The sequence below is a fragment of the Hyaena hyaena genome, unplaced genomic scaffold, assembly GCF_003009895.1.
Source record: "Hyaena hyaena isolate Hyena2069 unplaced genomic scaffold, ASM300989v1 scaffold_548, whole genome shotgun sequence".
Lineage (NCBI taxonomy): Eukaryota > Metazoa > Chordata > Mammalia > Carnivora > Hyaenidae > Hyaena > Hyaena hyaena.
Genome location: NW_024081181.1, coordinates 154,974 through 176,431, shown reverse-complemented (window position 1 = coordinate 176,431; position 21,458 = coordinate 154,974). Strand labels below are relative to the sequence as shown.

Below are 21,458 nucleotides of genomic sequence, written 5' to 3'. Positions count from 1 at the left end.
GCAGGCCACTGCTCGCCGGGGGCGCACAACACGTGCAGGCCGTGGGCTGGGGCGGCACCGACGCGGTCACCGGGAGCCCCGTGCGGCGAAGCCCCAGGAGCTCCCGCAGGACACGGGCCAGAACCCCGCTGCGGGCGCCGGGCTGAGGGACACCCGGGCAGGGACCGCAGAGCGCGGGAGGGGTGTCCCTCCGCTGCGACTCTCTCCTCGGCGTCGGGGGTCCGCCTGCCAGAGCCTCTGGGTGCGCGGGGCCTGCGGCGGCAGGCGACCCCGGGCAGGACGGGGGTGGGGGGACACAGTGATGTCGGGGACGCCAACACGCTCTTGGGGGAGAAACATTTAATGCAAACATGTAACCACTGAACATACAAATAAATAAATAAGCTCAATAGCTGAGGGAAAAAAACCCAAATAAGTGTGTCTGCCATCGTCCCCTCAGTCCCAAATAATCCATTTTCAAAATACTGATAATAAAATATACAAATTAATACGTAAAGGAGATACAGAACATTCACCGTAAACCAACCTGAAATAAAAATAAAACCAAGGACAAACCCTAATTACTTTATTTCTGCATATCCAGACTACAAATAGCATTTAAACACTTAATTTATTATTCAAATTATGAAATTATACATTTTGTTTTGATATGGTCATTGTCTTAAAAGTGTCATTCAGCGTCCCCGCATTTAAAAGCATATTGCTAATTCTGGTCACTTCCACAGCACGGCCCAGGCCCCCTGCGGCAGGCAGGAAACGCTGCGTGAGGCGGGGAAGGAGGTGCTGCCCCCCCCCCACCGTGCCCCCTGCACGCCCCCTCCCGGGTCGGGAAGGTTGCGGGGCCCTCAGGGCCGACGCTCTGACGCGCTCTCCGTTTTCAGAGACCGGGATCACCCAGCAACAAGGAAGGTCCCGATAAAGTGCCTTTTTAAGAGAGTTCCCGACACTCCCCCCGCCTCCCGGGCCGCGCCTGGGGCCGGCCGTCCGGTCTTCTTCTGAAGCAGCACCGTCGAGGGGCAGAGGCGCAGAGGCGCAGGGGGCGCGCGACCCCGCGGGTCCCGAGAGAGGGGCGCGCGCCCCGGGGCGGGAGGGCGGTGAGCCGCGGGCGCCCGGCCACAGCGGGCCACTCCGAGTGCAAAGCCGCAGCCGCCACTTTGGTTCAAGTGACTCAGATGCCAGTGTCTGTCCTCCCTGCGCCGCCGCCTCCCAGGGGCCAGCGCGCCGCGGGGCCGGGCCCTCCCCGCACCCCCTCCCGGCAGCTGCGGCCCCAGGCGCGGCCCGGCGGACGCACGCACGCACGAGCACCAGGCCGCCGCGGTGCGCCCCTGGCACCGGCACCGACCCAAGCATGCTGCGCCCGTGCAGGGAATGGCTTAGAAAGCACAAATAAACTATTATGTGTGTATTTCCAAACCTAACCACTTTGGGAAAAGGCAGCAGGAGAGAGAACGCCTTTCGTTTCAACAAGGATTGTAAACAATCAGCCGCAGGAGAAGCGGGGCCCTGAGCGCGAGCGCCCCGCCCTCCCCCTCCCTCCCCCTCCCGGGAGCCAGGCCGGCGGGGAGGCCGAGGCCACCGGCAAAGCCAAAGCTTCATCTTTGGTTAATTTCACTGAGTCGCCGCTAGTCCAAAACCTAAGCTCTCGTCGGCGAAAGTACTAACGCGGCCGCGTGGCACAGGACCCTTGTTACTCTAAGTTATCTGAGAGGCGGTGTCCGTCTGCGTGCGTGACCGTGACTTACTGGACCATCTAGACAGTGGGGGTGGGGTGGGGGCGGCGGGGGCGCTGCCCGCGCTGCAGGGTCAGGCCGCTCGCTCAGCTCAGCTCGAAGCCGGCGGCGCACTCGATGGCGTAGAGAAGCTTACTGCGCAGAAGCGCCTCGTCGTAGAACTCGGGGAGCTTCAGCAGGTTCATGCAGGTGCTGGCCGTGGGGAGCCGCTCCAGGTCAGAGCCTCCGTTGTGAATGCAGAACGCGGGGTACAGCTCCTGCGAAGACACGTGCGCACGGCGCGGCATTAGCAGCAGGCCCGCGCACGCACTCCTGGAAGCGCGCAAACCTGCCTGCCTCCCACGGGAAGAAGTCGCCGTGGTCACATTTCCCCCAAGGACACCGGGTGCTTCACGGGGGCCCCGACCAGGCCCACGTAGGCTGGACGCTGCCCTGCACTCCCTGCGGGAACCGGGGCGCGAAACATGACCTGTTCCGTGAATACGGCCTCAAAGGTTTTGTGTTTCAGTCTTTTAAAAATCTGCTTAAAATTCAAGAAGCTAAGAGGGTGAAGACTTGGATATCTACGCCTGTTTATGCGGAAGTGTGGGGAAGAAGCCACCCTGGAAGGGAGGGGCGGGGGGAGGGGCAGGGGGTGGGGGAGAGAGCAGGGGAGGGGGTGGGGGAGAGAGCAGGGGGAGGGGGCGGGAGCAGGGGGAGGGCCGGCTGTCTCGACCAGAGCAGTCTGCAGGCAGACACGGGGCAACAGAAAACGAAACCAAATTCACTCAAAAGAAAACAAAATAAACTGCCCCAAACAAATTCACCCGAAAGGGGAGAGAAAGGGGCTTCTGGGCGGCTCAGTCGGTTGAGCACCTGACTCTTGATTTCAGCTCAGGTCATGAGCTCATAGTTGTGGGATCAAGTCCCACGTGAGGCTCTTCAATGAGCGTGGAGCCTGCTTGGGATTCTCTCTCTGCCCCCCATCTCCCTTTTTCTCTCAAATAAACATTTAAGAAAAGAGGGGAGGGAAAAAGCAATGTCTAAACACCGAAAGCAGAACGACATAAGGAGTCTGGGCACCGATGGCTTCATCACACAGGGAGGTGACATGCGAGTGTGGGTCCAAAGCCGCAGTCCTGTCCCGTGAACTACCTCACAGCCACACAGAACTGTACTGACTGTGGGGTCCCAGGACTCAGGGGAGGAAGCAAAGGAGCGAGCTGAAACCACGATTATCAGTGGGAAAGGACAATCAAATATAAGCCTATATTTGATTGGAAGTATCAGTTTGAACTTGTGATGTATTTTTCTCTTAGGGGAAAAAACACTTCCTAAATGTCCCTGCAAAGCCCACATGTGACAAGGTACAGACTAAGTACGCAGGTGTGGTTTCTACAGACCCAGTTCTCATGGAAAGGAGCCAGGCCTCCTGGGGGAGATCAGGACCCCACGCGGAGCCTGGAAATGTGCATGACATGTGTCACCATTTGTCACGCCAGAAAGCAAGGAAGCTAGCCCAAACTCTGTGGGTTAAAGGGCCCACCTGAAGGCGCCCACAGTGGGGGAGGGAGAAGCGCGCTCTGAATATCAAAAAAGAATGCTTGCACCGGCCTGAAGCGGAGAACACGTCAAAGCCCGCACAGTCACGAGGGTAATAAGGGGACAGAGGTGGGCCTGCTGGTAGACAGTGTGGGCGAACCCACTCGACACCCCAAAACCTGGAAGATGAAGGGCAACCGTGATTTACTGTCTTTTCTGTACAAAGAGTCCTCAGGGGAACCAAACAGTTGAGAAAAAAATGAAGTTTTCCTTCATAGAAAATTCCAGCTAAGATGTGAAGAGCTGATGCAGTTGGAATGCAGCTGCCTCACCTCCACATTACAGAATGGATTTGGGGGGCCTGGGCGGCTCGGCTGGATGGGGGTCTGACTCGACTTCAGCTCAGGTCATGATCTCACAGTTGGTGAGTTTGAACGAGCCCGGGTTCTGTGCTGACAGCACAGTGTGGAGTCTGTGAGGGATTCTCTCTCTCTGCCCCTTCCCCACTTGCATGTGTGTGTGCACTCTCTCTCTCTCAAAATTAAGAAACATTAAAAAAAAGGCCAAGAATGGACCTAGGGAGGGTGACAGGCGGCCAGACCAACACCACTGAAGTGCGCATGCCAGTCTGGGCCCCGCGCACGACTGACCCCCCAGCCCGGGGTCAGTGGGGCTCAGGCCAGCAGATGTAGGCGGGCGATGTCGCCTATCCACCGTTACGGCCAAAAAAGGAAAGCTCAGACCTGGGAGCTGATGAAACCTCTAATGACCCCTTAACAAGATGCTCGAGGGACTACCCGGCCCCTCCAGTAATTACGCTACGAGGTGCAGGAGGAGAGGGAGGCGGACGGCGCAGACAAGAAAGAGGAGAGAGCAGAGCCAGGCAAAGCCAGTGCGGTGGGCGGCCCGGGGCTTCTTTGTACCGGGAGCACTAACGGTATTTGGGGATTAATGGGGTTATTTTTTAGACGTGAAGATGTCACTGGCTATTTTTAAAAAATTTTTTACATTTATTTATTTTTTGAGAGACAGAGCACGAGCAGGGAGGGGCAGAGAGAGGGAGACACAGAACCCGAGGCAGGCCCCAGGCTCTGAGCCGTCAGCACAGAGCCCGATTCGAAGCTCGAACCTACAACCGTGAGATCATGACCTGAGCTGAAGTCTGCCACTCAACCGACTGAGCCACCCAGGTGCCCCGTATTTTTTAAGGCACAGTGTAGACATTCTCATCCTGATATCCCAGCTGCCCAGCTTCCGTCCACGAGTAATAATACTTGAGGGTCTTAGGTATTATCCCACAGAGATTAGTGCACAGAGAAGACAACACCTTCTCCAAAATCTATAAAAAACTTTTCAAACTGAATACCCCCAAAAAACAAATAACCCAGTGAAGAAATGGGCAGAAGACATGAATAGACACTTTTCCAGAGAAGACATCCAGACAGCAGCAGACACAGGAAAAGATGCTCAACATCACTCATCATCAGGGAAATAAAAATCAAATCCGTAACAAGATACTCCCTCACACCTGTCAGAGTGGCTAAAATAAAAGAAACACAAAAACACAAGAAACAAGTTGGTGAGGATGTGGAGAAACGGGAACCCAGTTACACTGCTGGCGGGAATGCAAACTGGTGCAGCCACTCTGGAAAACAGTGTGGAGATTCCTCAAAAAGTTAAAAACAGAACTACCTTACGACCCAGCAACCGCAGTACTAGGTATTTATCCAAGGGATACAGGTGTGCTGTTTCGAAGGGGCACGTGCACCCCAGTGTTTATAGGAAAGCTGTCAACAACAGCCAAAGTATGGAAGCAACCCGAACGTTCACCCACTGCTGAGTGGATAAAGAACGTGTGCTGTACACACACACACACACACACACACACACACACACACACACACGAACACGACTTCATAAAAAAGAATGAAATCTTGCCATCTGCAACCAGGTGGATGGAACTAGTGTGTTATGCTAAGTGAAATAAATCAGAGAAAGACAAATGCTGTATGATTTTATTCATACGTGGAATTTAGGAAACAAAACAGATGAACATGTGGGAAGAGAAAGAAAGACAAAAGAACAGAAAGGGACACAAACCATGAGAGAGACTCAACAGCAGAGGACAAACTTATGGTTTTCAGAGGGGGAGGTGGGTGGGCGCTGGGCCCCACGGGCATGGGCACTTCTGCCAAGCCCTGGGTGTGGTATGCAAGGGAGGAATCACTGAATTCCCCTGAAACCAGCATTGCACTGTAAGTTAACTACACTTTAAATAAAAACTGAAAAAGAAAAAAACAGAAAAAACATTTTTCGGGGCACCTGAGTGACTCTTGATCTCAGCTCAGATCTTGATCTCGGGGTCATGAGTTTAAGCCCCATGTTAGGCTCCATGCTGCGTGTAGAGCCTGCTTAAAAAATTACCCCCCCACCCCCCCATTTAAAACCTGTGAAATGCAAGGGCGCCTGGGTGGCTTAGTCGGTTAAGCGTCCGACTTTCGCTTAGGTCATGATCTCGCGGTTCATGGGTTCGAGCCCCGCGTCGGGCTCTGTGCTGACTGCCAGCTCAGAGCCTGGAGCCTGTTTCAGTCTGTGACTCCCTCTCTCTCTGACCCTCCCCTGCTCACGCTGTCTCTCTCTCTCTCCTAGAAATGGATAAAACATTAAAAAAAAATAAATAAAAAAAATAAAACCTGTGAAATGTTAGCACAGTATGTACAGTGCTGTGTATGCTGGTAAGTCTTCCCGTGATAATGTGACTTTGTGTGTCAACCCGGGCTCCAGTTTCTGAGGCCGCAGGGTGCTGCCCTCAATGCAGGCAGCAGCTCGGATGGACAGTTATTTTATTATTTTTACAAATACTGATGCTATGAACAAGCGTGTGCTTAAGGGGTTTCATGTGTCTGCGGACTCGGGGCATGAGGCCTGTGGAAACACCAGCCTTCGGCGCCAACAAAGGGCCGGGGGCTTAGTCTCTGTCTTACACGCAAGCGCTCACTGCACACAGCACGTGCTCTCTGGGGTCTCTGCCGGCAAGGGTGCCGTGACGCCGAGACCGTCTTTGTCCCGAAAGCCTGAACTGTGTGCTCTCGGGCAAGTGAGGCGTTAGGGCTCCATACCCACAGGATCCCAGACACCCAGTGTGCTGAGCCCCCGGGCAGCATAGGGGGCCCAGAAAGCAAGATGGGGGTGGGCTCCGGGGGTGTTTGGAACCCGGCAGTTTCAGTGCCAGGTCTGCGCCCTCCCTCCCACAGCTGTGACCAGGGAGCCAGTGCTTCCGCAAAACCTGGAAACAGCCCCTGCCACGCCCGCCAGCAGCTGCTCCGAAGCCTCCACTCCTGGGGGTGACCTGCGTAGCCTCCATGAAGGCCAGTCTGGAGCCTCCGCATGGCTGCGTCCTGTGACCTCTATCCCAGGACTGTATCTGAGCCAGCAGGCAGGGACCCAGACAGCCACTTACGCCCAAGGATGCTCTACACGCCACCAGGATGGAAGAGTTGTAATGAATTCCAGCAAATTCACATGACTGGACATTATGACATATCTAAAAATACTTCAGGGGCACCTGGGTGGCTCAGTTGGTTGAGCCTCCAACTTCAGCTCAGGTCATGATCTCACGGTTCATGGGTTCGAACCCCACGTCTGTCATCACAGCCTGCTTCGGATTCTGTGTCTCTCTCTCTCTCTGACCCTCCCCTGCTCGCACTGTCTCTGACTCTCAAAAATAAATAAAAAACATACAAATTAAAAAAAATACTTCAAAGATGATTTAATATGAGGAAAAATGATCCTGATGTAACGTTGAGTGAAAAAAAGGCCTATATGTCTGAGTACATAATCAGCTTAATTTAAGAATTATGGTCAAACAGTATAAAAAATAATTACCTACTACCTACCTACTAATCACTATAGTGGAAACGAGAGAGCAAAATTGGAACCACATCCCTCCTCTGACAGGGACACTGGGAGACCACATCACTCAGCGAGAGGCACCCAATTGGCCCAAACTGCATTCTAGCTGGTTTCATTTTATTTGTATGTTGGATTTAGTGTGTATTTTACAATGTGGCCAAAACCGAGTAAGAGCACAGCCCACAGAACACTGGCTGGAGACTTACAGGCTTCTTACCAATCGGCCCCTGTACATTTCTCCACTGTTCAAGGAAAAACTTCACTTAGGAGCACCTGGGTGGCTCAGCTCGTTAAGCATCTGGCTTCATCTCAGGTCATGATCTCATGGTTCATGAGTTTGAGCCCCGTGTCAGGCTCTGTGCTGACAGCTCAGAGCCTGGAGCCTGCTTCAGATTCTGTGTCTCCCTCTCTCTCTACCCCTCCCCTGCTCACATTCTGTCTCTATCTCAAAAAAGAAACATAAAAAAAAAAAAAAAACAAAAAACCCCACAAAAAAACCCAAAACTTCATTTAAGAGCACCTGGGTGGCTCAGTCAGTTAAGTGGCTGACTTCATCTCAAGTCATGATCTCATCATGAGTTCGAGCCCTGTGTCGGGCTCTGCTCACAGCTCAGAGCCTGGAGCCTGCTTCGGATTCTGTATCTCCCTCTCCCTCCCCCACTCACGCTCTGTCTCTCAAAAATAAATAAATGTTAAAAAAAACCCTGAACTTCATTTAAACAGAATACGTGGTATATAGTATGTGCTAAAAAAAAACAACACAAAACACTTGTCTTTTAAAACAATTACAGTTTATATGTTATTTTTTTTTATTTAAATTTTTAATGCTTTACTTATTTCTAGGAGATAGAGAGAGAGACAGCGTGAGCAGGGGAGGGTCAGAGAGAGAGGGAGTCACAGACTGAAACAGGCTCCAGGCCCCGAGCTGGCAGTCAGCACAGAGCCCGACGCGGGGCTCGAACCCACGAACCGCGAGTTCATGACCTAAGCGAAAGTCGGACGCTTAACCGACTAAGCCACCCAGGCACCCCAGTTTATATGCTATTTTAAGTGTCTTATGAAAGTGTCAGAACTGGATGCAAAAGAGAAACAGAAAGGACGCTAATTACATTTATTATTTAGCCATCTGAGTACACTGAGGACGATAATTTTCTCCAAAGTTGAACAAACGACAATGAAAACGGCACCAGGGAGACGCAGGGCGGGTGCTGGGGAAGGAAGGCGAGCGCCTGCCCGGACGGGAAGAGCCTCAAGTGCATTTGGAGTAAAATGTCCCTGTTTGGCGTTTCGTTCATAATGCTAATTGAATTTCCCATTTGGAGACATAAAAGCAAAAAAAATGAAGTTCTTCATTGAAATCTGAGTCAAGGGCACTATTTTGTGCATAATTAAATACAGCACAACGGGAATTTGCATTAATTCAGAGTAAGAAAAACCATCAATTTGTTATGTGGCCTGATGGCAACTTAACGATTTTCTACAGCGCTTTAATGATTTTTTTGTCTGTACAATCACACTCACTGAACACATTACACTTTAATTAGCTTTAGCGGCGCAGTTCTCCGCCATGAACCCGGTGCTCTGGAGCCCTGGAGCCCTTAGATCCCCCACGTCCCTCTGCTCCCTGCGGTCTCCACCTGCTGGCCGCCTCCCCCGGGCACACGGCCCGACCTGACCGCGCACAGTGAGGCGGCCTCTCCCAACTCTGGGGTCTAACTTCTGACAACTGCAAAGACACTGGAAAACTCTAAATTAAATTCCACGTTTAGTAGATTTTAGGTCATTGAAAAAATCCAAAACAGGAAGACTGTCTCACAACTTCCACAAGTGACCATGACAACTCAGTTGTGTCCGTATGAGGTCCCCAACAGGGGACAGGAGCGTTTTCACTATTTGGGATTCAAAAGCAAAACGTAAAGTCCGCACTTCTCCCTCCAAACCTGCACCGCTCCCACAGGCCTTTCACACAGACTCCTGCACTGGCTGCCAGAAGGCCTAGAACCTTCCAAACCTTCCCCTTCCAGCAAGACCCTGAATTTTTATGGGCTGGGGACTAATTCACTAGGAGCTGGCAGAAATCTCTGGGTTCTCCACTCAGTTTTGATGGGAGTGGGTCTTTCAAACCTCCCTTCATGAAACTAGGTGCTTAATTATTTTACTTCTAGGTGTGGGGTCATTTTGAAACTGGAAGATGCTAGAAGCCTGGTTTCCCATAATGAATGTTACTGATAAAACTACCTAATGCTACTATAATCTTAATGTGGAAGAACTGAATTTATAGGACTGTTCACATCACCAGATGAAGATAAAACTTGGTCTACTCCAGTTTTATCATCTCCTGGGTCCGACTGGTTCATGCATTTGTGTACCCCCCCCCATTCTTCCTGCTCTGCGGGCCCCCCCACGCAACAGCCCCAGACCCCATGACACACCCAAGAGGAACCAAAAAGCAAAGACACATTTGTTTCAGGCTGTTGGCCTGATTCCGTACCTGGTCAGTGCCGGGCAGAAGGCCCTCCGTGCCCATCGAGTTGTTTTGGGGGCGGGGCTTACATGCCAAGTCAGAAGCATCACTCAATCTTTATGCATCATTCTGCTGAGGTGTGTTGCTTGCACACAGCCATTTTCAAATGGCTTTAAAATATGGGGTTATTCTATGTATATCCACTGTTGTAATGGGTCGGCCTTCTCTCATTAATGTTAAGTGTCTATTTTATGATTCTTAGTGTTATCTTTGTTTAATGTAGTTGGCCCTGTTTGTCTTCTTCTGGATGGGTTTTTTCCTCCCTCCCTGATAATTTGGAAGATAGAGAAGTGATTTTAGTTCTAATGTCATTGAGTATTATTCACTCACAGGTTTATATCCATGTTTTAATTCACCACCGCTTCCAAACTGTAACCGTGTCAATGATTCAGGTCCTGTGAACAATAAAGCCACTGTGTTCACGCCACCCCCTCTCCTGTTTCTCCACTTTATGGCTCTAGCTGTGATGGTACTATTGAGATGTTGTATGAAGCTACTGATGTCCGTTTTTTAAACAGATTTTTTTATTTTTAAAGTTAAAAAAAGTCCATTTATTTTGAGAGAGACATTTAAAGTTAAAAAAAAAAAAAAGTTCATTTACTTTGGGCGAGCAGGGAAGGCGCACAGAGAGGGGCAGAGAGACAGGATCCCAAGCAGGCTCCACGTGTTAGCCCAATGTGGGGCTTGAACTCACCAACTGTGAGATCATGACCTGAGCCACAATAAAGAGCTGGACGTTTAACTGACTGAGCCACCCAGACGTGCCAAAGATTTTTTTATTTTTAAGTCATCTCTGCACCCAACATGGGGCTTGAACTCACAACCCCGAGATTGTGAGTTCCACTGACTGGAGCATGCTCCAGTCTGACTGAGCCAGCCAGGCATCCCTATTGATGTTGATTTTTAAAAACGTTTTGATTAAGATGCAATTTACATACTAGAAGTCCTTTGTCTAATTCTCACAACTTTTCTATACTTCTGAAATAATTTCAAAGTAAAAATTTAAAGAAAAGAATAACATGTATAACCCATTGATCAAAGCATATTGGAAAGTGCAAGCCTGCCTGGAAGTTTCACAGCACAAGCTCATCTGATATGCTTCTGTATCTCTCTCTCCCTCTCTCCCTCTCTCTCTCTCTCACACACACACACACACACACACACACACACACACACACACACACCGTGTGTCTTAGACTACAAATGCTGCTTTAATGTCCAGTGAATAACAGAGACACACTAACTGTCCCTTAACCAATTTTAATTGCTAATATTAAGCCGAATGATAGGAGGCGATCATTAATTATCAGAAATGATAAGCAACATAAAGTAAGTAACAGTGAACAACCAAGGAAAAATATACCACTGACTCTTGAACAATACTGCTCTGAACTGCATGAATCCTGCTCTGAACTTCTATGCAGATTCTTTTCAATAAGGGCAGGTGAGTACAGTATTTTCTCTTACGATCTTTACTTTCCCTAGCTGACTGTATACTATAAGAATATGGTATACCATGCATATAGAATATGCATTAACTGTTTATGTTATTGGTAAGGCTTTCTGCCAACAGCAGTCTATTTAGTTGTTAAGTTTTTGAAGAGTCAAATTACATGTGGGTTTTCTCCTGCATGGGGGGCATCAGCGCCTCCTAACCCTGTGTTATTCAAAGGTCAACTGCACTTTTGCTCATACCTTATTCTTCCCAAATATACTACATCAACATTTTTAGCTTGTGTTTTCTTCAGTAGGAAACCAGCTCATGATGCGTTACAGACTTAGGACATGGGTCATTTATGTTCCAGTGACAGTGAGCCCACAAGCCTGCAGGGCCCATTCACGGGCAGTCATGGTCAACACCACCACATCAACGGGTCAGCCCTGACCAGCACCTTCACATACAGCGGACCCTAGGTGGTCCGGCCGGAACGCTTACTGACGGCGGGAAGACACCCCAGGACACGTGTGACAAAAGCACTGCGCTGCCTGAAGAACAAGGAACCGACGGGGCCCTGCTCCACCCAGCCGCACCTCACAGCCTGCTGGCCGTGCTGGTCACTTACAAGGTAGGGTTCAAAGCAAATGGCACAAAAGCCACATACCTTAAACCCCAAAAGAGGGGGTCGGGAGCAGCTCGTTACAAACTTGAGCAGCTTGCGCTTCTCTTCATCTGTGAATCCTTCCACAACTCTCCAGAAGACTTTGATCACAGGGTGGTCAGCAGAATAGCCTCCTAGGACAACGGGAATAAATGTTTTACTAAAAATAAGGTCACTGCAAAAGGGGGATTCTCCTAAAAACACCAGAGCAACAAGCTGCTAAGAGGGATCCATTTTCATTTGCCCACTACAGTGATGGGCGCTGGCTTGTGGCCGAAAGACACCTCTAGACACCCTCTTCTTTTCTTCCAAGTATGTTCCATGCCCAACATGGGGCTTGAACTCACAGCCCTGACTCACGATTGAGCCAGCCAGGCGCCCCTGGAGACCCCTTTCTTTCTGCTCCTGGGAGGTGATGGACCAGCACACGAGGGGACAGACACCTCCGAAGGACCCGCACACCGAAGGCCAGGATGAGAAACACCCTGTACCCACGGGATGGGCCCTGGCTGCAAAGGGTCTGAGTTCTGACTCCGCTGCCAGTTAGAAGCCGCCGTACTGAGCAGCAGACCCTAGCTAAGGATGCACGCGAGAGTCACAGACCTGAAAACCTGGGCTTCTTATTTCCAACAGAGACAGTTCTTTGGCTAGCATGATCTTAGGGTCTAAATTCATTTTATCACCCGCCCTTGTGACAATAAGGTACAGACCGTGGCTAACAACTCACCCCAGCACATGATTAGACCACTATTCTAAAATGTACTATCTGCTACTTACAGCTTTTAATCTAGTTAAGTGCTTCCTAAAACTGAAATAATTGCTATATATTGTTCCCTCATTGTTAATATACTACAGAAATAACATCGATAAAATATCTTAAGTGCATTAATTGGCACCAAAATGAATATGATAATATTTTAAAACCTATTTACTGGAATAGCTAAGATCATTAAAGGTATAGGCTTCCAGCGCAGACAGGATAATGCAAAACAACCCAAGACAGTTTCTTGGCAAAGGAGAGGCTGGATTGATTTCATTTTTTTAAACTTATGACTTGATAGTGTGGACAAAGTGACCTTAGGTATTATCTGCCTTTACATAAACATTAGGGTTCAAATTTCCAGCAACAGAAATTAATTACAGAGAGATACATGCATACACTTAAATACATACGGAGATGTTCCTATTTACATAAACATACACATATTCATCTATGTAAATGGAGTCTGCAATCTACTGTAGGAACATCCCCATTTCCTCGAAGGAATCCCATGGCCGCCCCCCCCCCCCCCCCCCCCCCCCCCCCCCCCCCCCCCCCCCCCGGACAGCCACCAACCGCCCTGTCTCTGCAGGTGTGCTCTGAGAGGGGCTCATCTACACGGGAGCACCAACCACGCTCCCCTTCCATAACCCCGTCAGAGTGAGAGCTAACTCGGGGGAGAGCCTGGGAAACAGCCAGCACTCAGGAGGACAGAGAAGTCTGCGTACGTTTCTTTCTTTAAACGGTGGTAAAATACCAGACATAAATTTCACATTTTTAAGTGTACAATTCGGTGGCATTAATTACATCCATAACGTTGTGCAGCCATCACTGCTATTTCCAACCAAAATGTCGTCGCCCCAAACAGAAACTCTACTGAGCGGTAAGTCCCCTTCCCCCTCCCCCAGCCCCATGACCTCTAACCTCCCTTCAGGGTCCGGGAACTTGCCTATTCTAGTTGTTTCATTTAAGCTGAATCATACAACCTACGCCCCTTTTTGTGTCTGGCTTATTTCACTTAGCATAATGTTTGCCATGTTGTCACTTTTCGAACTTCATTCTTTTTAAGATGCCCTGACTCCGCAGGGCAGGGGTGCACGCACACCTGTGTGCTGTCCATCTGCAGATGGGCATTTGGTTGCTCCACCTTCCGGCTGCTGTGAATATGCTGCGTGAGCGCGGAGGTGCAAGTGTGTTCCAGCCCCTCCTTCCAGGTCCTCGGGGCGTACACTTCAGAGCAGAACTGCGGGGTCCTGAGGTCATTCTAGGCTTAGCTTTTTGGGGAGCCACCAAACCATGTTCCATGTTCCATCCCCACCAGCAGCGAACAGGGGTTCCCACCAACACGTGTCTCTGTGTGCGTGTGTGCACCTGGTCCTGACTGCCTTCCCCCGATAAGTAGTGATGTCCGACACCTTCTTGAGATTACTGGCTGTTTATCTTTGGAGAAATGTCTATGCAAGTTCTCTGCCTATTTTTGAATTGGTTTGTCTTCTTGCTGCTGAGTACGAGAGCTCTTTATATGTCCTGTCAAGCTGGTCTTTTTACTTTCTTGATAATGTGTTTTGATGTACAAAGCATGTGATTTTGACGGAGTCCAATTCATATATATATGAATATATATTGTATATTTAATATTGTAATATATAGTTCCTGTTCTTGTTGTTGCTGCTTCTCATGCTTTTGGTGTCGTATCTGAGAATCCAATGCCAAATCCAAGGTCATGAAGACTCACCTGTGTTCTCCTAAGGATTTTATGGTTTTAGCTCCTACATTAAAGTTGTTGATGATTTTGGGTTCATTTTTACGTATGGTGTGAGACAGGGGTACAGCCTTATTCTTTTGTAAAATTCCGTGTGTTCTACATTTAGCTTTTTAAATCATTGTAAAGTTTTCCAAAGTTTACTTACTTCCAAAGAGGCTCTACCATTTTACATTTCTATCAGTGAAGAGGGCTCCAATTTCTCCATGTACTCACTAACACTTGGTATTGTCTCTTTTTGGTTATAGTCTTTCTCTTTTTTTTTTTTTTTTTGTTTAATGTTTATTTTTGAAGGAGACAGAAAAATAGAGAGAGAGAGAGAGCGCGCGCGCAAGCGAGCAAGCATGAGCAGGGCAGGAGCAGAGAGAGGGAAACACAGAATCCTAAACAGGCTCCAGGCTCTGACCAGTCAGCACAGAGCCTGATGGAGGGCTTAAACCCATGAACTGTGCAATCATGGCCTGAGCCGAAGTCTGCTGCTTAACTGACTGAGCCACCCAGGTGCTCCTGATTATAGACCTTCTAGTGGGTGTGCAGTACTATCTCATTAGGATCTGATTTCCATTTCCCTCATGATTACTAGTGTTAAATGTCTGTTCATGTGCATATTTGCTTATTGGCCATTTATATATATCTTTTTAAGTGAAACTGCTTTCTTTCTGGGCCATGTTTTAAAATTCAATTGTTTGGGGGCTCCTGGGTGGCTCAGTCGGTTAAGCATCCAACTTCGGCTCAGGTCATGATCTCGCGGTTCGTGGGTTCGAGCCCCACGTCGGGCTCTGTGCTGACTGCCAGCTCAGAGCCTGGAGCCTGTTTCAGTTTGTGACTCCCTCTCTCTCTGACCCTCCCATGCTCACGCTGTCTCTCTCTCTCTCCTAGAAATAAATAAAACATAAAAAAAAATAAAAAAATAAAATAAAATTCAATTGTTTGTCTTACTGAGCTGTAAGTGCTCTTTATATATCTATAGCAGACATAGTCCATTGTTACATACATCACTAGAAAATACATACATCTCCCAATCTGTGGCTTATCTTTCATTTTCTTAATAGTATTTTTTGAAGCACAAAAGCTTTAATTTTAGGGGCGCCTGGGTGGCCCAGGAGGTTAAGCATCCGACTTCAGCTTGGGTCATGATCTCACAATTTGTGGGTTTGAGCCCTGCGTCAGGCTCTGTGCTGACAGCTAGCTCAGAGCCTGGAGGCTGCTTCAGATTCTGTGTCTCCCCCTCTCTCTGACCCTCCCCTGCTCACGCTGTCTCTGTTTCTCAAAAAATAAATAAATAAATAAAATAAAATATTTTTTAAAAAGCTTTAATTTTGAGAAAGTCCAATTTTCTATCAATTTCTTTTTTCTGGATCATGCTCTTGGTGTACAGCCAAAAACTCCGTCTAATCCAAAAGTCATGTAGATTTTCTCCCTTGTTCTTTTCGAGGTTTTATACTTTTGGCTTTTAACTCTCGGGCTCTGATCTGTGGAGCTAACTTCTGCACAGGTGTGAGCTACAGGCCTAAGCTCCTTGTTCCCACGTGGATGCCGCCCCAGGACTGCTGCACTGCCGAGCGAACTGTCACCTGAGCGTAAAGAGGGGGTTTGTTTCTGAGCCCCGATTAGGTCCCATCAGTCAACAGGCCTAGCCTTGTGCCAAGGCCTTGATTACTGTGGCTTTTTGTAGAGTGAGTTTTAAATCAGAGTATAAGTCCTATAACTTTGTTCTTCTACAAAATTATTTTGGCCATTTTAGGACTTTTGTATTTCCAAATGAATATAAAACCAGCCTGTCGATTTCTACATAAAAGACTGCAGGGATTTGGACAGGGATTGCGCTGACTCTGTGGATTAATTTGACGAGAATTATATCTGGACAGTACAGAGTCCTCTGACCCATGGAAACGGGCCGTCCCCTCCCCCACAGGCCTTCAGGCTCAGCAGCGTTTTACACTTTTCAGGGTAAAGTCTTGCAAGTACACTTACTTGGCTAATTTTGTATTTTACTCTCTGTGATGTTACTAGGAACAGAGTTGTTCAACTAATTCCGTTCCGGGACTGCACATAAACACGTTCCGCTGCGGCAGGCGGCAAGCAGGCCAGCCCCGGCCGCCGTGCGCTCCCTGGGCGCGTCCCCAGCGGGCAGGAGGCGCCGACACGCTCAGGAGCTGACCTCGCTCTCCTCCTCCTCCCCCTGCACCTGCTGCGACGACCGCGCGGGTTCCGGTCCCGTACCAGCAGCGCCGCGGACCACGCTGGTCCTGTCCCATGTCAGGCGAGCCTCGCATTCCTGGCAGAAAAGCTGCTTACCTGCCAGATTCACTTTGCTAATATTTGGGGGATTTTGCATCTACATCCCTGAGAGAGATTAATCTATAACTTCCTTTCCTTGGGTTATTTTTGTTTGCTTTTGATATCAGGCTAATACTGATCTTTGAGAAGAGAAAGCGTCTCCTGACTCAGCTGGAGCTGGAGCTCCTGTACAGGATATGTTTTTAAAGCTTAAATACTGTTTGGAAAGAAATATTCATTTCATAATGTTTAGAAAAAAGAGAAGTACAATGAAAAAAATCACTTGTAATTTCATTAATTGTAAATGACTTATTTTGTGAAAAGGAAATGACTTTAAAGATATTATTTATTTTTTATTTAAACATTTTTCTAATGTTTATTATTTTTGAGAGAGAGACAGAGACAGAGAGAGACAGAGCGGAAGCAGAGGAGGGGCAGAGAGAGAGGGAGACACAGAATCTGAAGTAGCTCCAGGCTCTGAGCTGTCAGCACAGAGCCTGATGCAGGGCTCGAACCCATGAACCGTGAGACCATGACCTGAGCCGAGGCTGGACTCTCCACTGAGACACGCAGGTGCCCCTTATTTTTTATTTTTAAAAGTAAGCTCCAAGTCCAACGTGGGACTTGAACTCATGACCCTGAGATCAAGAGAGGCACGCCTTGCCCACTGAGCCAGCTAGGCGGTCCAAAACTGAAATGACTTTAAAGTTTTCTTCGCTTTAAAGAGTAAATTATGTAGGCTATAATAGATAATAAAGAAGGGGGAAATAAAGCTTTAAAACAAGCAGAAGTGACCAATCATCTCACAACCACTGAAAGTTTCTGCTCACATCTTACTCAATCTCATCTGTAAAGATGCGGTGCTGCGTGGCGTGCATGGTTTTGTCACCAGGTGTATATAAGCCTGTATTTTAAATGTCCTACGATAAAGAAAATCTTTTCAAATATTATATATGCATTTTTTAAGTAGTCTCTACACCCACTTTGGGTGTGAAACCTACTTAAAACTCAATAAACAAATCAATAAAATAAATGTCCATTCACATAATAAAGACAGGGATCAATGGCTCACAACTGTGGGTTTTTATACTCTGTATTTTAGATTTGGAGAGTTTTCCACAGATGAGAAGAAAGACTGGAAGGGTAGAATTATCCTTAACTAAAGTAAAAAACGTGTGCCACTTCCTCATTTGCCACATTTCCCCGTGCACCCTATATGTTCTAATTTCATCCCCCCAAATCTTCATACCCTTCAATTAGCAATGTAACTTCTGGGTTTCGCTCATTAAAAACAGAAAAATATGCACAAAGTTTTTTATTACAGTGGGGGGTTAGATAAATCATATATATCTATTTAAGTTCAAAAAATAATTGCAAGAAGATAATAGCTTGGAATTATTTTTTATTTCTGATGCTAAACAAACAAAATGGATACTATAAATGATGCATCACTACCAACTAGAATAATATACGATGATTAAGTAAAACTCACCAAAATAACAATGATTGTTTTAAGGATTTTTTTTTCTCTTTTCACTGTTCTACGTATACATGAAGTTAATTTAAAAAAACTTACAAATACCCAAAAGATAGACCAATTTGATCTTTGAACAGTCTCATTATGGCTCTAATTTATTATTTCTCTGACAACTAATGCTTCTGCACATCTTTCTATGTGCTCATTGGCCATCTGTGTATCTTCTTTTTGGTTTTTCATTTTCTTGAAGAGCGGAAACTTTTAAGTTTAATAAAGTAAACTGGGGCATGTGGGGGGTCAGCTGGTTAACTGTCCGACTTCAGCTCAGGTCATGATCTCAGGGTCAGTGGGTTCGAGCCCCGCGTCAGGCTCTGTGCTGACAGCTCAGAGCCTGGAGCCTGTTTCAGATTCTGTGTCTCCCTCTCTCTCTGACCCTCCCCTGTTCACACCCTGTCTCACTCTCTGTTGCTCTCCTGCTCATGCGCTCTCTCTCAAAAATAAACAAATATTTTAAAAATAAGTTTGGAAATATCATCTCTAACATTTTCAGTAATAAATCACCAGTACTGTCAACATACCTGAATAGTTCGTAAAGGATTTTAGGTCCTCGAGACTTATGGGAACTTGTGCACCAGAAATTAATACCTGCAAAAACAAGAGACCACTCAGTAAAACGTGAGACAGACCTTGAGAACGCTCTCTGGCGGCACGAGACGGGAGTGGCGCCCGCGGCAGTGGAAGTACCTGGATCTCCTGCTGGTCGAACATCCGCAGCCACTCCAGGTTCAGCACGTTGGCCAGGCCCTGCCGGAAAGCCAGGCAGTGCTGGCGGATCTGCCGGTTCAGCCTGTAGTCAGCCACGAGGTGGATGTACGCGATCCTGTTGGCACTGGTGACGGGGATGTCCTTGCCACCAGACTTTAGCTCAACCACCTGCGGATGGGACACCAGGGGCTGAGAATTCCGAGTGTGGCTAGAGTAAATCACACGCAAGAAATCACCTCCTCAGAGATGCTTGCCGGTGCCGCCGCGTACGAGAGAATAGACGTGGGGTGCCTGGAGCGCCCCAGTCCGTGTCAGCGCAGAGACGTTCGTGGGACTCCCGTGGGACTCCCTGAAGCCTGGCATCTCATTCTGTCTTTCAGACCATGAACCACCAATGCTTCCTGCAAAGCACTAAGGGATGACTGACAATGTGATCGCGGCAACTTTGTCTTCAAAAATTAAGAATCACAAAGGGCAAAGGGAGGAACCAAAAAATGAACTTAAATCCAAAGGGATTCAATCTGGAGAAAATACAGCTTAAGGAATGAAGGGTGTAGTAGAATAACTACTCATATTTGTACACATGGCACATTCCTCTCTCTGTATCTCCATCATGTTGTTACTATTATGAAATAGTTTATTTTTTAAATTGTATTTTTAAGTAATCTCTACACCAATGTGGGGCTCGAACCTATAACCCCAAGATAAAGAGTCGCACGCTCCACTGACTGAGCCGGCTGGGCGCCCCTGATGCACTGTAACAGTGACTCAGAGGACAGCGGCAACATTAGAGATAACAGACCAGTGTGTTTCTTACGTATGCAAACTGAACAACCTGTTACCATCCCGTGAGCTCATCACAAAGCCCACAGGTCCGGCCCTGCCTCATCGGACGGCAAAGACCCTTCAGTGACTCCACACGGTCATGCTGTGGGCATCTGGCCACATCTACACAACTACCCACGTTTCAGATCGTGTCCAACCTGTGCCAGGACTTCAGTTTTGAGGGCAGATTTAGAGCTTTCCTCATGGCGCCAGAGCAGCTTAGAGCAAGCTCCCTTCTGAGTGTCTGTGTTCAACGGCACGCCCAGGTGCGTGGGGCCTCACTCGCTTGCTCACACCCGGGAGCGGGCTCATTTTATCCTCAGTGCAGAGGGCGCACCCTCTGGAGGTGAGGAAGAGCTTCTAGGACTTGCCCAAGGTCACAGCTGGGCCACAAACCCAAAGCTTGAACGAGGTCCCATGACTCAAGTTCACAGGCTCCCACATTACAGACGACCCCTGATGGGCCCACGTTCAGCCAAGCGCTCCTTAGGAGAACTGCGTGCACACATGAGCACGGGCTCGCCTAAGCGGGCTGACGAGCGGTGTTCTGATTCTACCCAAGGAAAAACAAGGGGAGGAGCACCTTCATTTTTTTTTTTAATGTTTTATTTATTTCTGAGAGAGGGAGAGAGAGGGAGACATTGTGAGCAGGGGAGGGGCAGGGAGAGGAAGACACAGAATCTGAAGCAGCTCCAGGCTCTGAGCTGCCAGCACAGAGCCCAATGCGGGGCTCGAACCCATGAGCAGCGAGATCCTGACCTGAGCCGAAGTCGGACACTTAACCGAGTGAGGCCCCCAAGCGCCCCGGAGCACTTCCGTTTTAAAACGGGGAGATGAATTAACATCACCTGCCACCATAATGAAGAATTTGCATATTACAAATCCTTAGCTCTTAGTATCTTTCTCATAAACCGAAACCTGTATGAGGAATACGTTTTTCCACTCATCTCTGTGGAAATCCACAAGATCCCCACAAATTAGCTGCTTTACCAGCGACTTTCTAAATTTTTCTTATTTGACTCTTTAGTACAATTATTCTTAAGCACTGTCATCTATAATCTCTTTATCCAGTGGAGATTTCTATGAATAATTGGAAGATCTTAACTTCACACTTTTGCTTTTAATAGATTCCAATATTATCAGTGGTGCTTTAATGGAACTCTTACATCTGCGACATTTCGCTATTACCATCTATTTCTGAAGGAAAAATGGGAAATACTCCCATTAGCAAAGGCCATGGACAGGTCATTATAAAACCGACTGCCCGAGCGCTTTTATTTCGTTTTTAAATCATGCCACCAGGTGCAGGGAGGCGACAGTAGCATCGCGATCTGTATGTTTGAAGTTTCCTGATGCCACTAATAAACCTCATCTTTAGAAAAATCTGAATTTTGCAGGTTGAACCTTCAGGTCTATAAAATGGAAGAAGAGAGGCGCCTGGGGGCTCAGTCGGTTAAGTGTCTGACTCTTCACTGCAGCCCAGGTCAGGGTCTCACAGTTCATGAGTTCAAGCCCTGTGTTGGGCTCTGCATTGACAGTGCGGAACCTGCTTGGGATTCTCTCTCCACCCCCCATGCCCCTCCTTCCCAGCTGGTGGTGGCTTGCTCTCTCCTTCAGAATAAATAAACATTAAAATAACATAACATAAAATAAAATGGAAAAAGAGGTTGAAACAAAGCAACTAAGTAAGATGTAACCAAAGGAAATATGGTTCTGTACTCCTCTATCGCACAGTGTTGGAGTTACTGGTCTTTTTTCTTTCTTTCTTTTTTGAAGATTTATTGTAAAATAATCTCATACGCA

The 21,458-nt window shown here is 47.9% G+C and overlaps 1 protein-coding gene across 1 annotated transcript in view; it reads right to left on the bottom strand.

The window, feature by feature from the left end:
* Window positions 1–535: 535 nt before the first annotated feature.
* The window catches only part of UBE3C (ubiquitin protein ligase E3C), a 113,576-nt gene continuing 92,653 nt past the window's right edge, over window positions 536–21,458 (bottom strand). The window contains exons 20-23 of the mRNA XM_039255853.1: window positions 18,810–18,998; window positions 18,644–18,710; window positions 11,790–11,920; window positions 536–1,987 (exon numbers count right to left, since the gene is read on the bottom strand). Coding sequence (XP_039111784.1) covers window positions 1,817–1,987; window positions 11,790–11,920; window positions 18,644–18,710; window positions 18,810–18,998 — 558 coding nt within the window. The 3' untranslated portion in view covers window positions 536–1,816. The remainder of the gene's footprint in view (window positions 1,988–11,789; window positions 11,921–18,643; window positions 18,711–18,809; window positions 18,999–21,458) is intronic.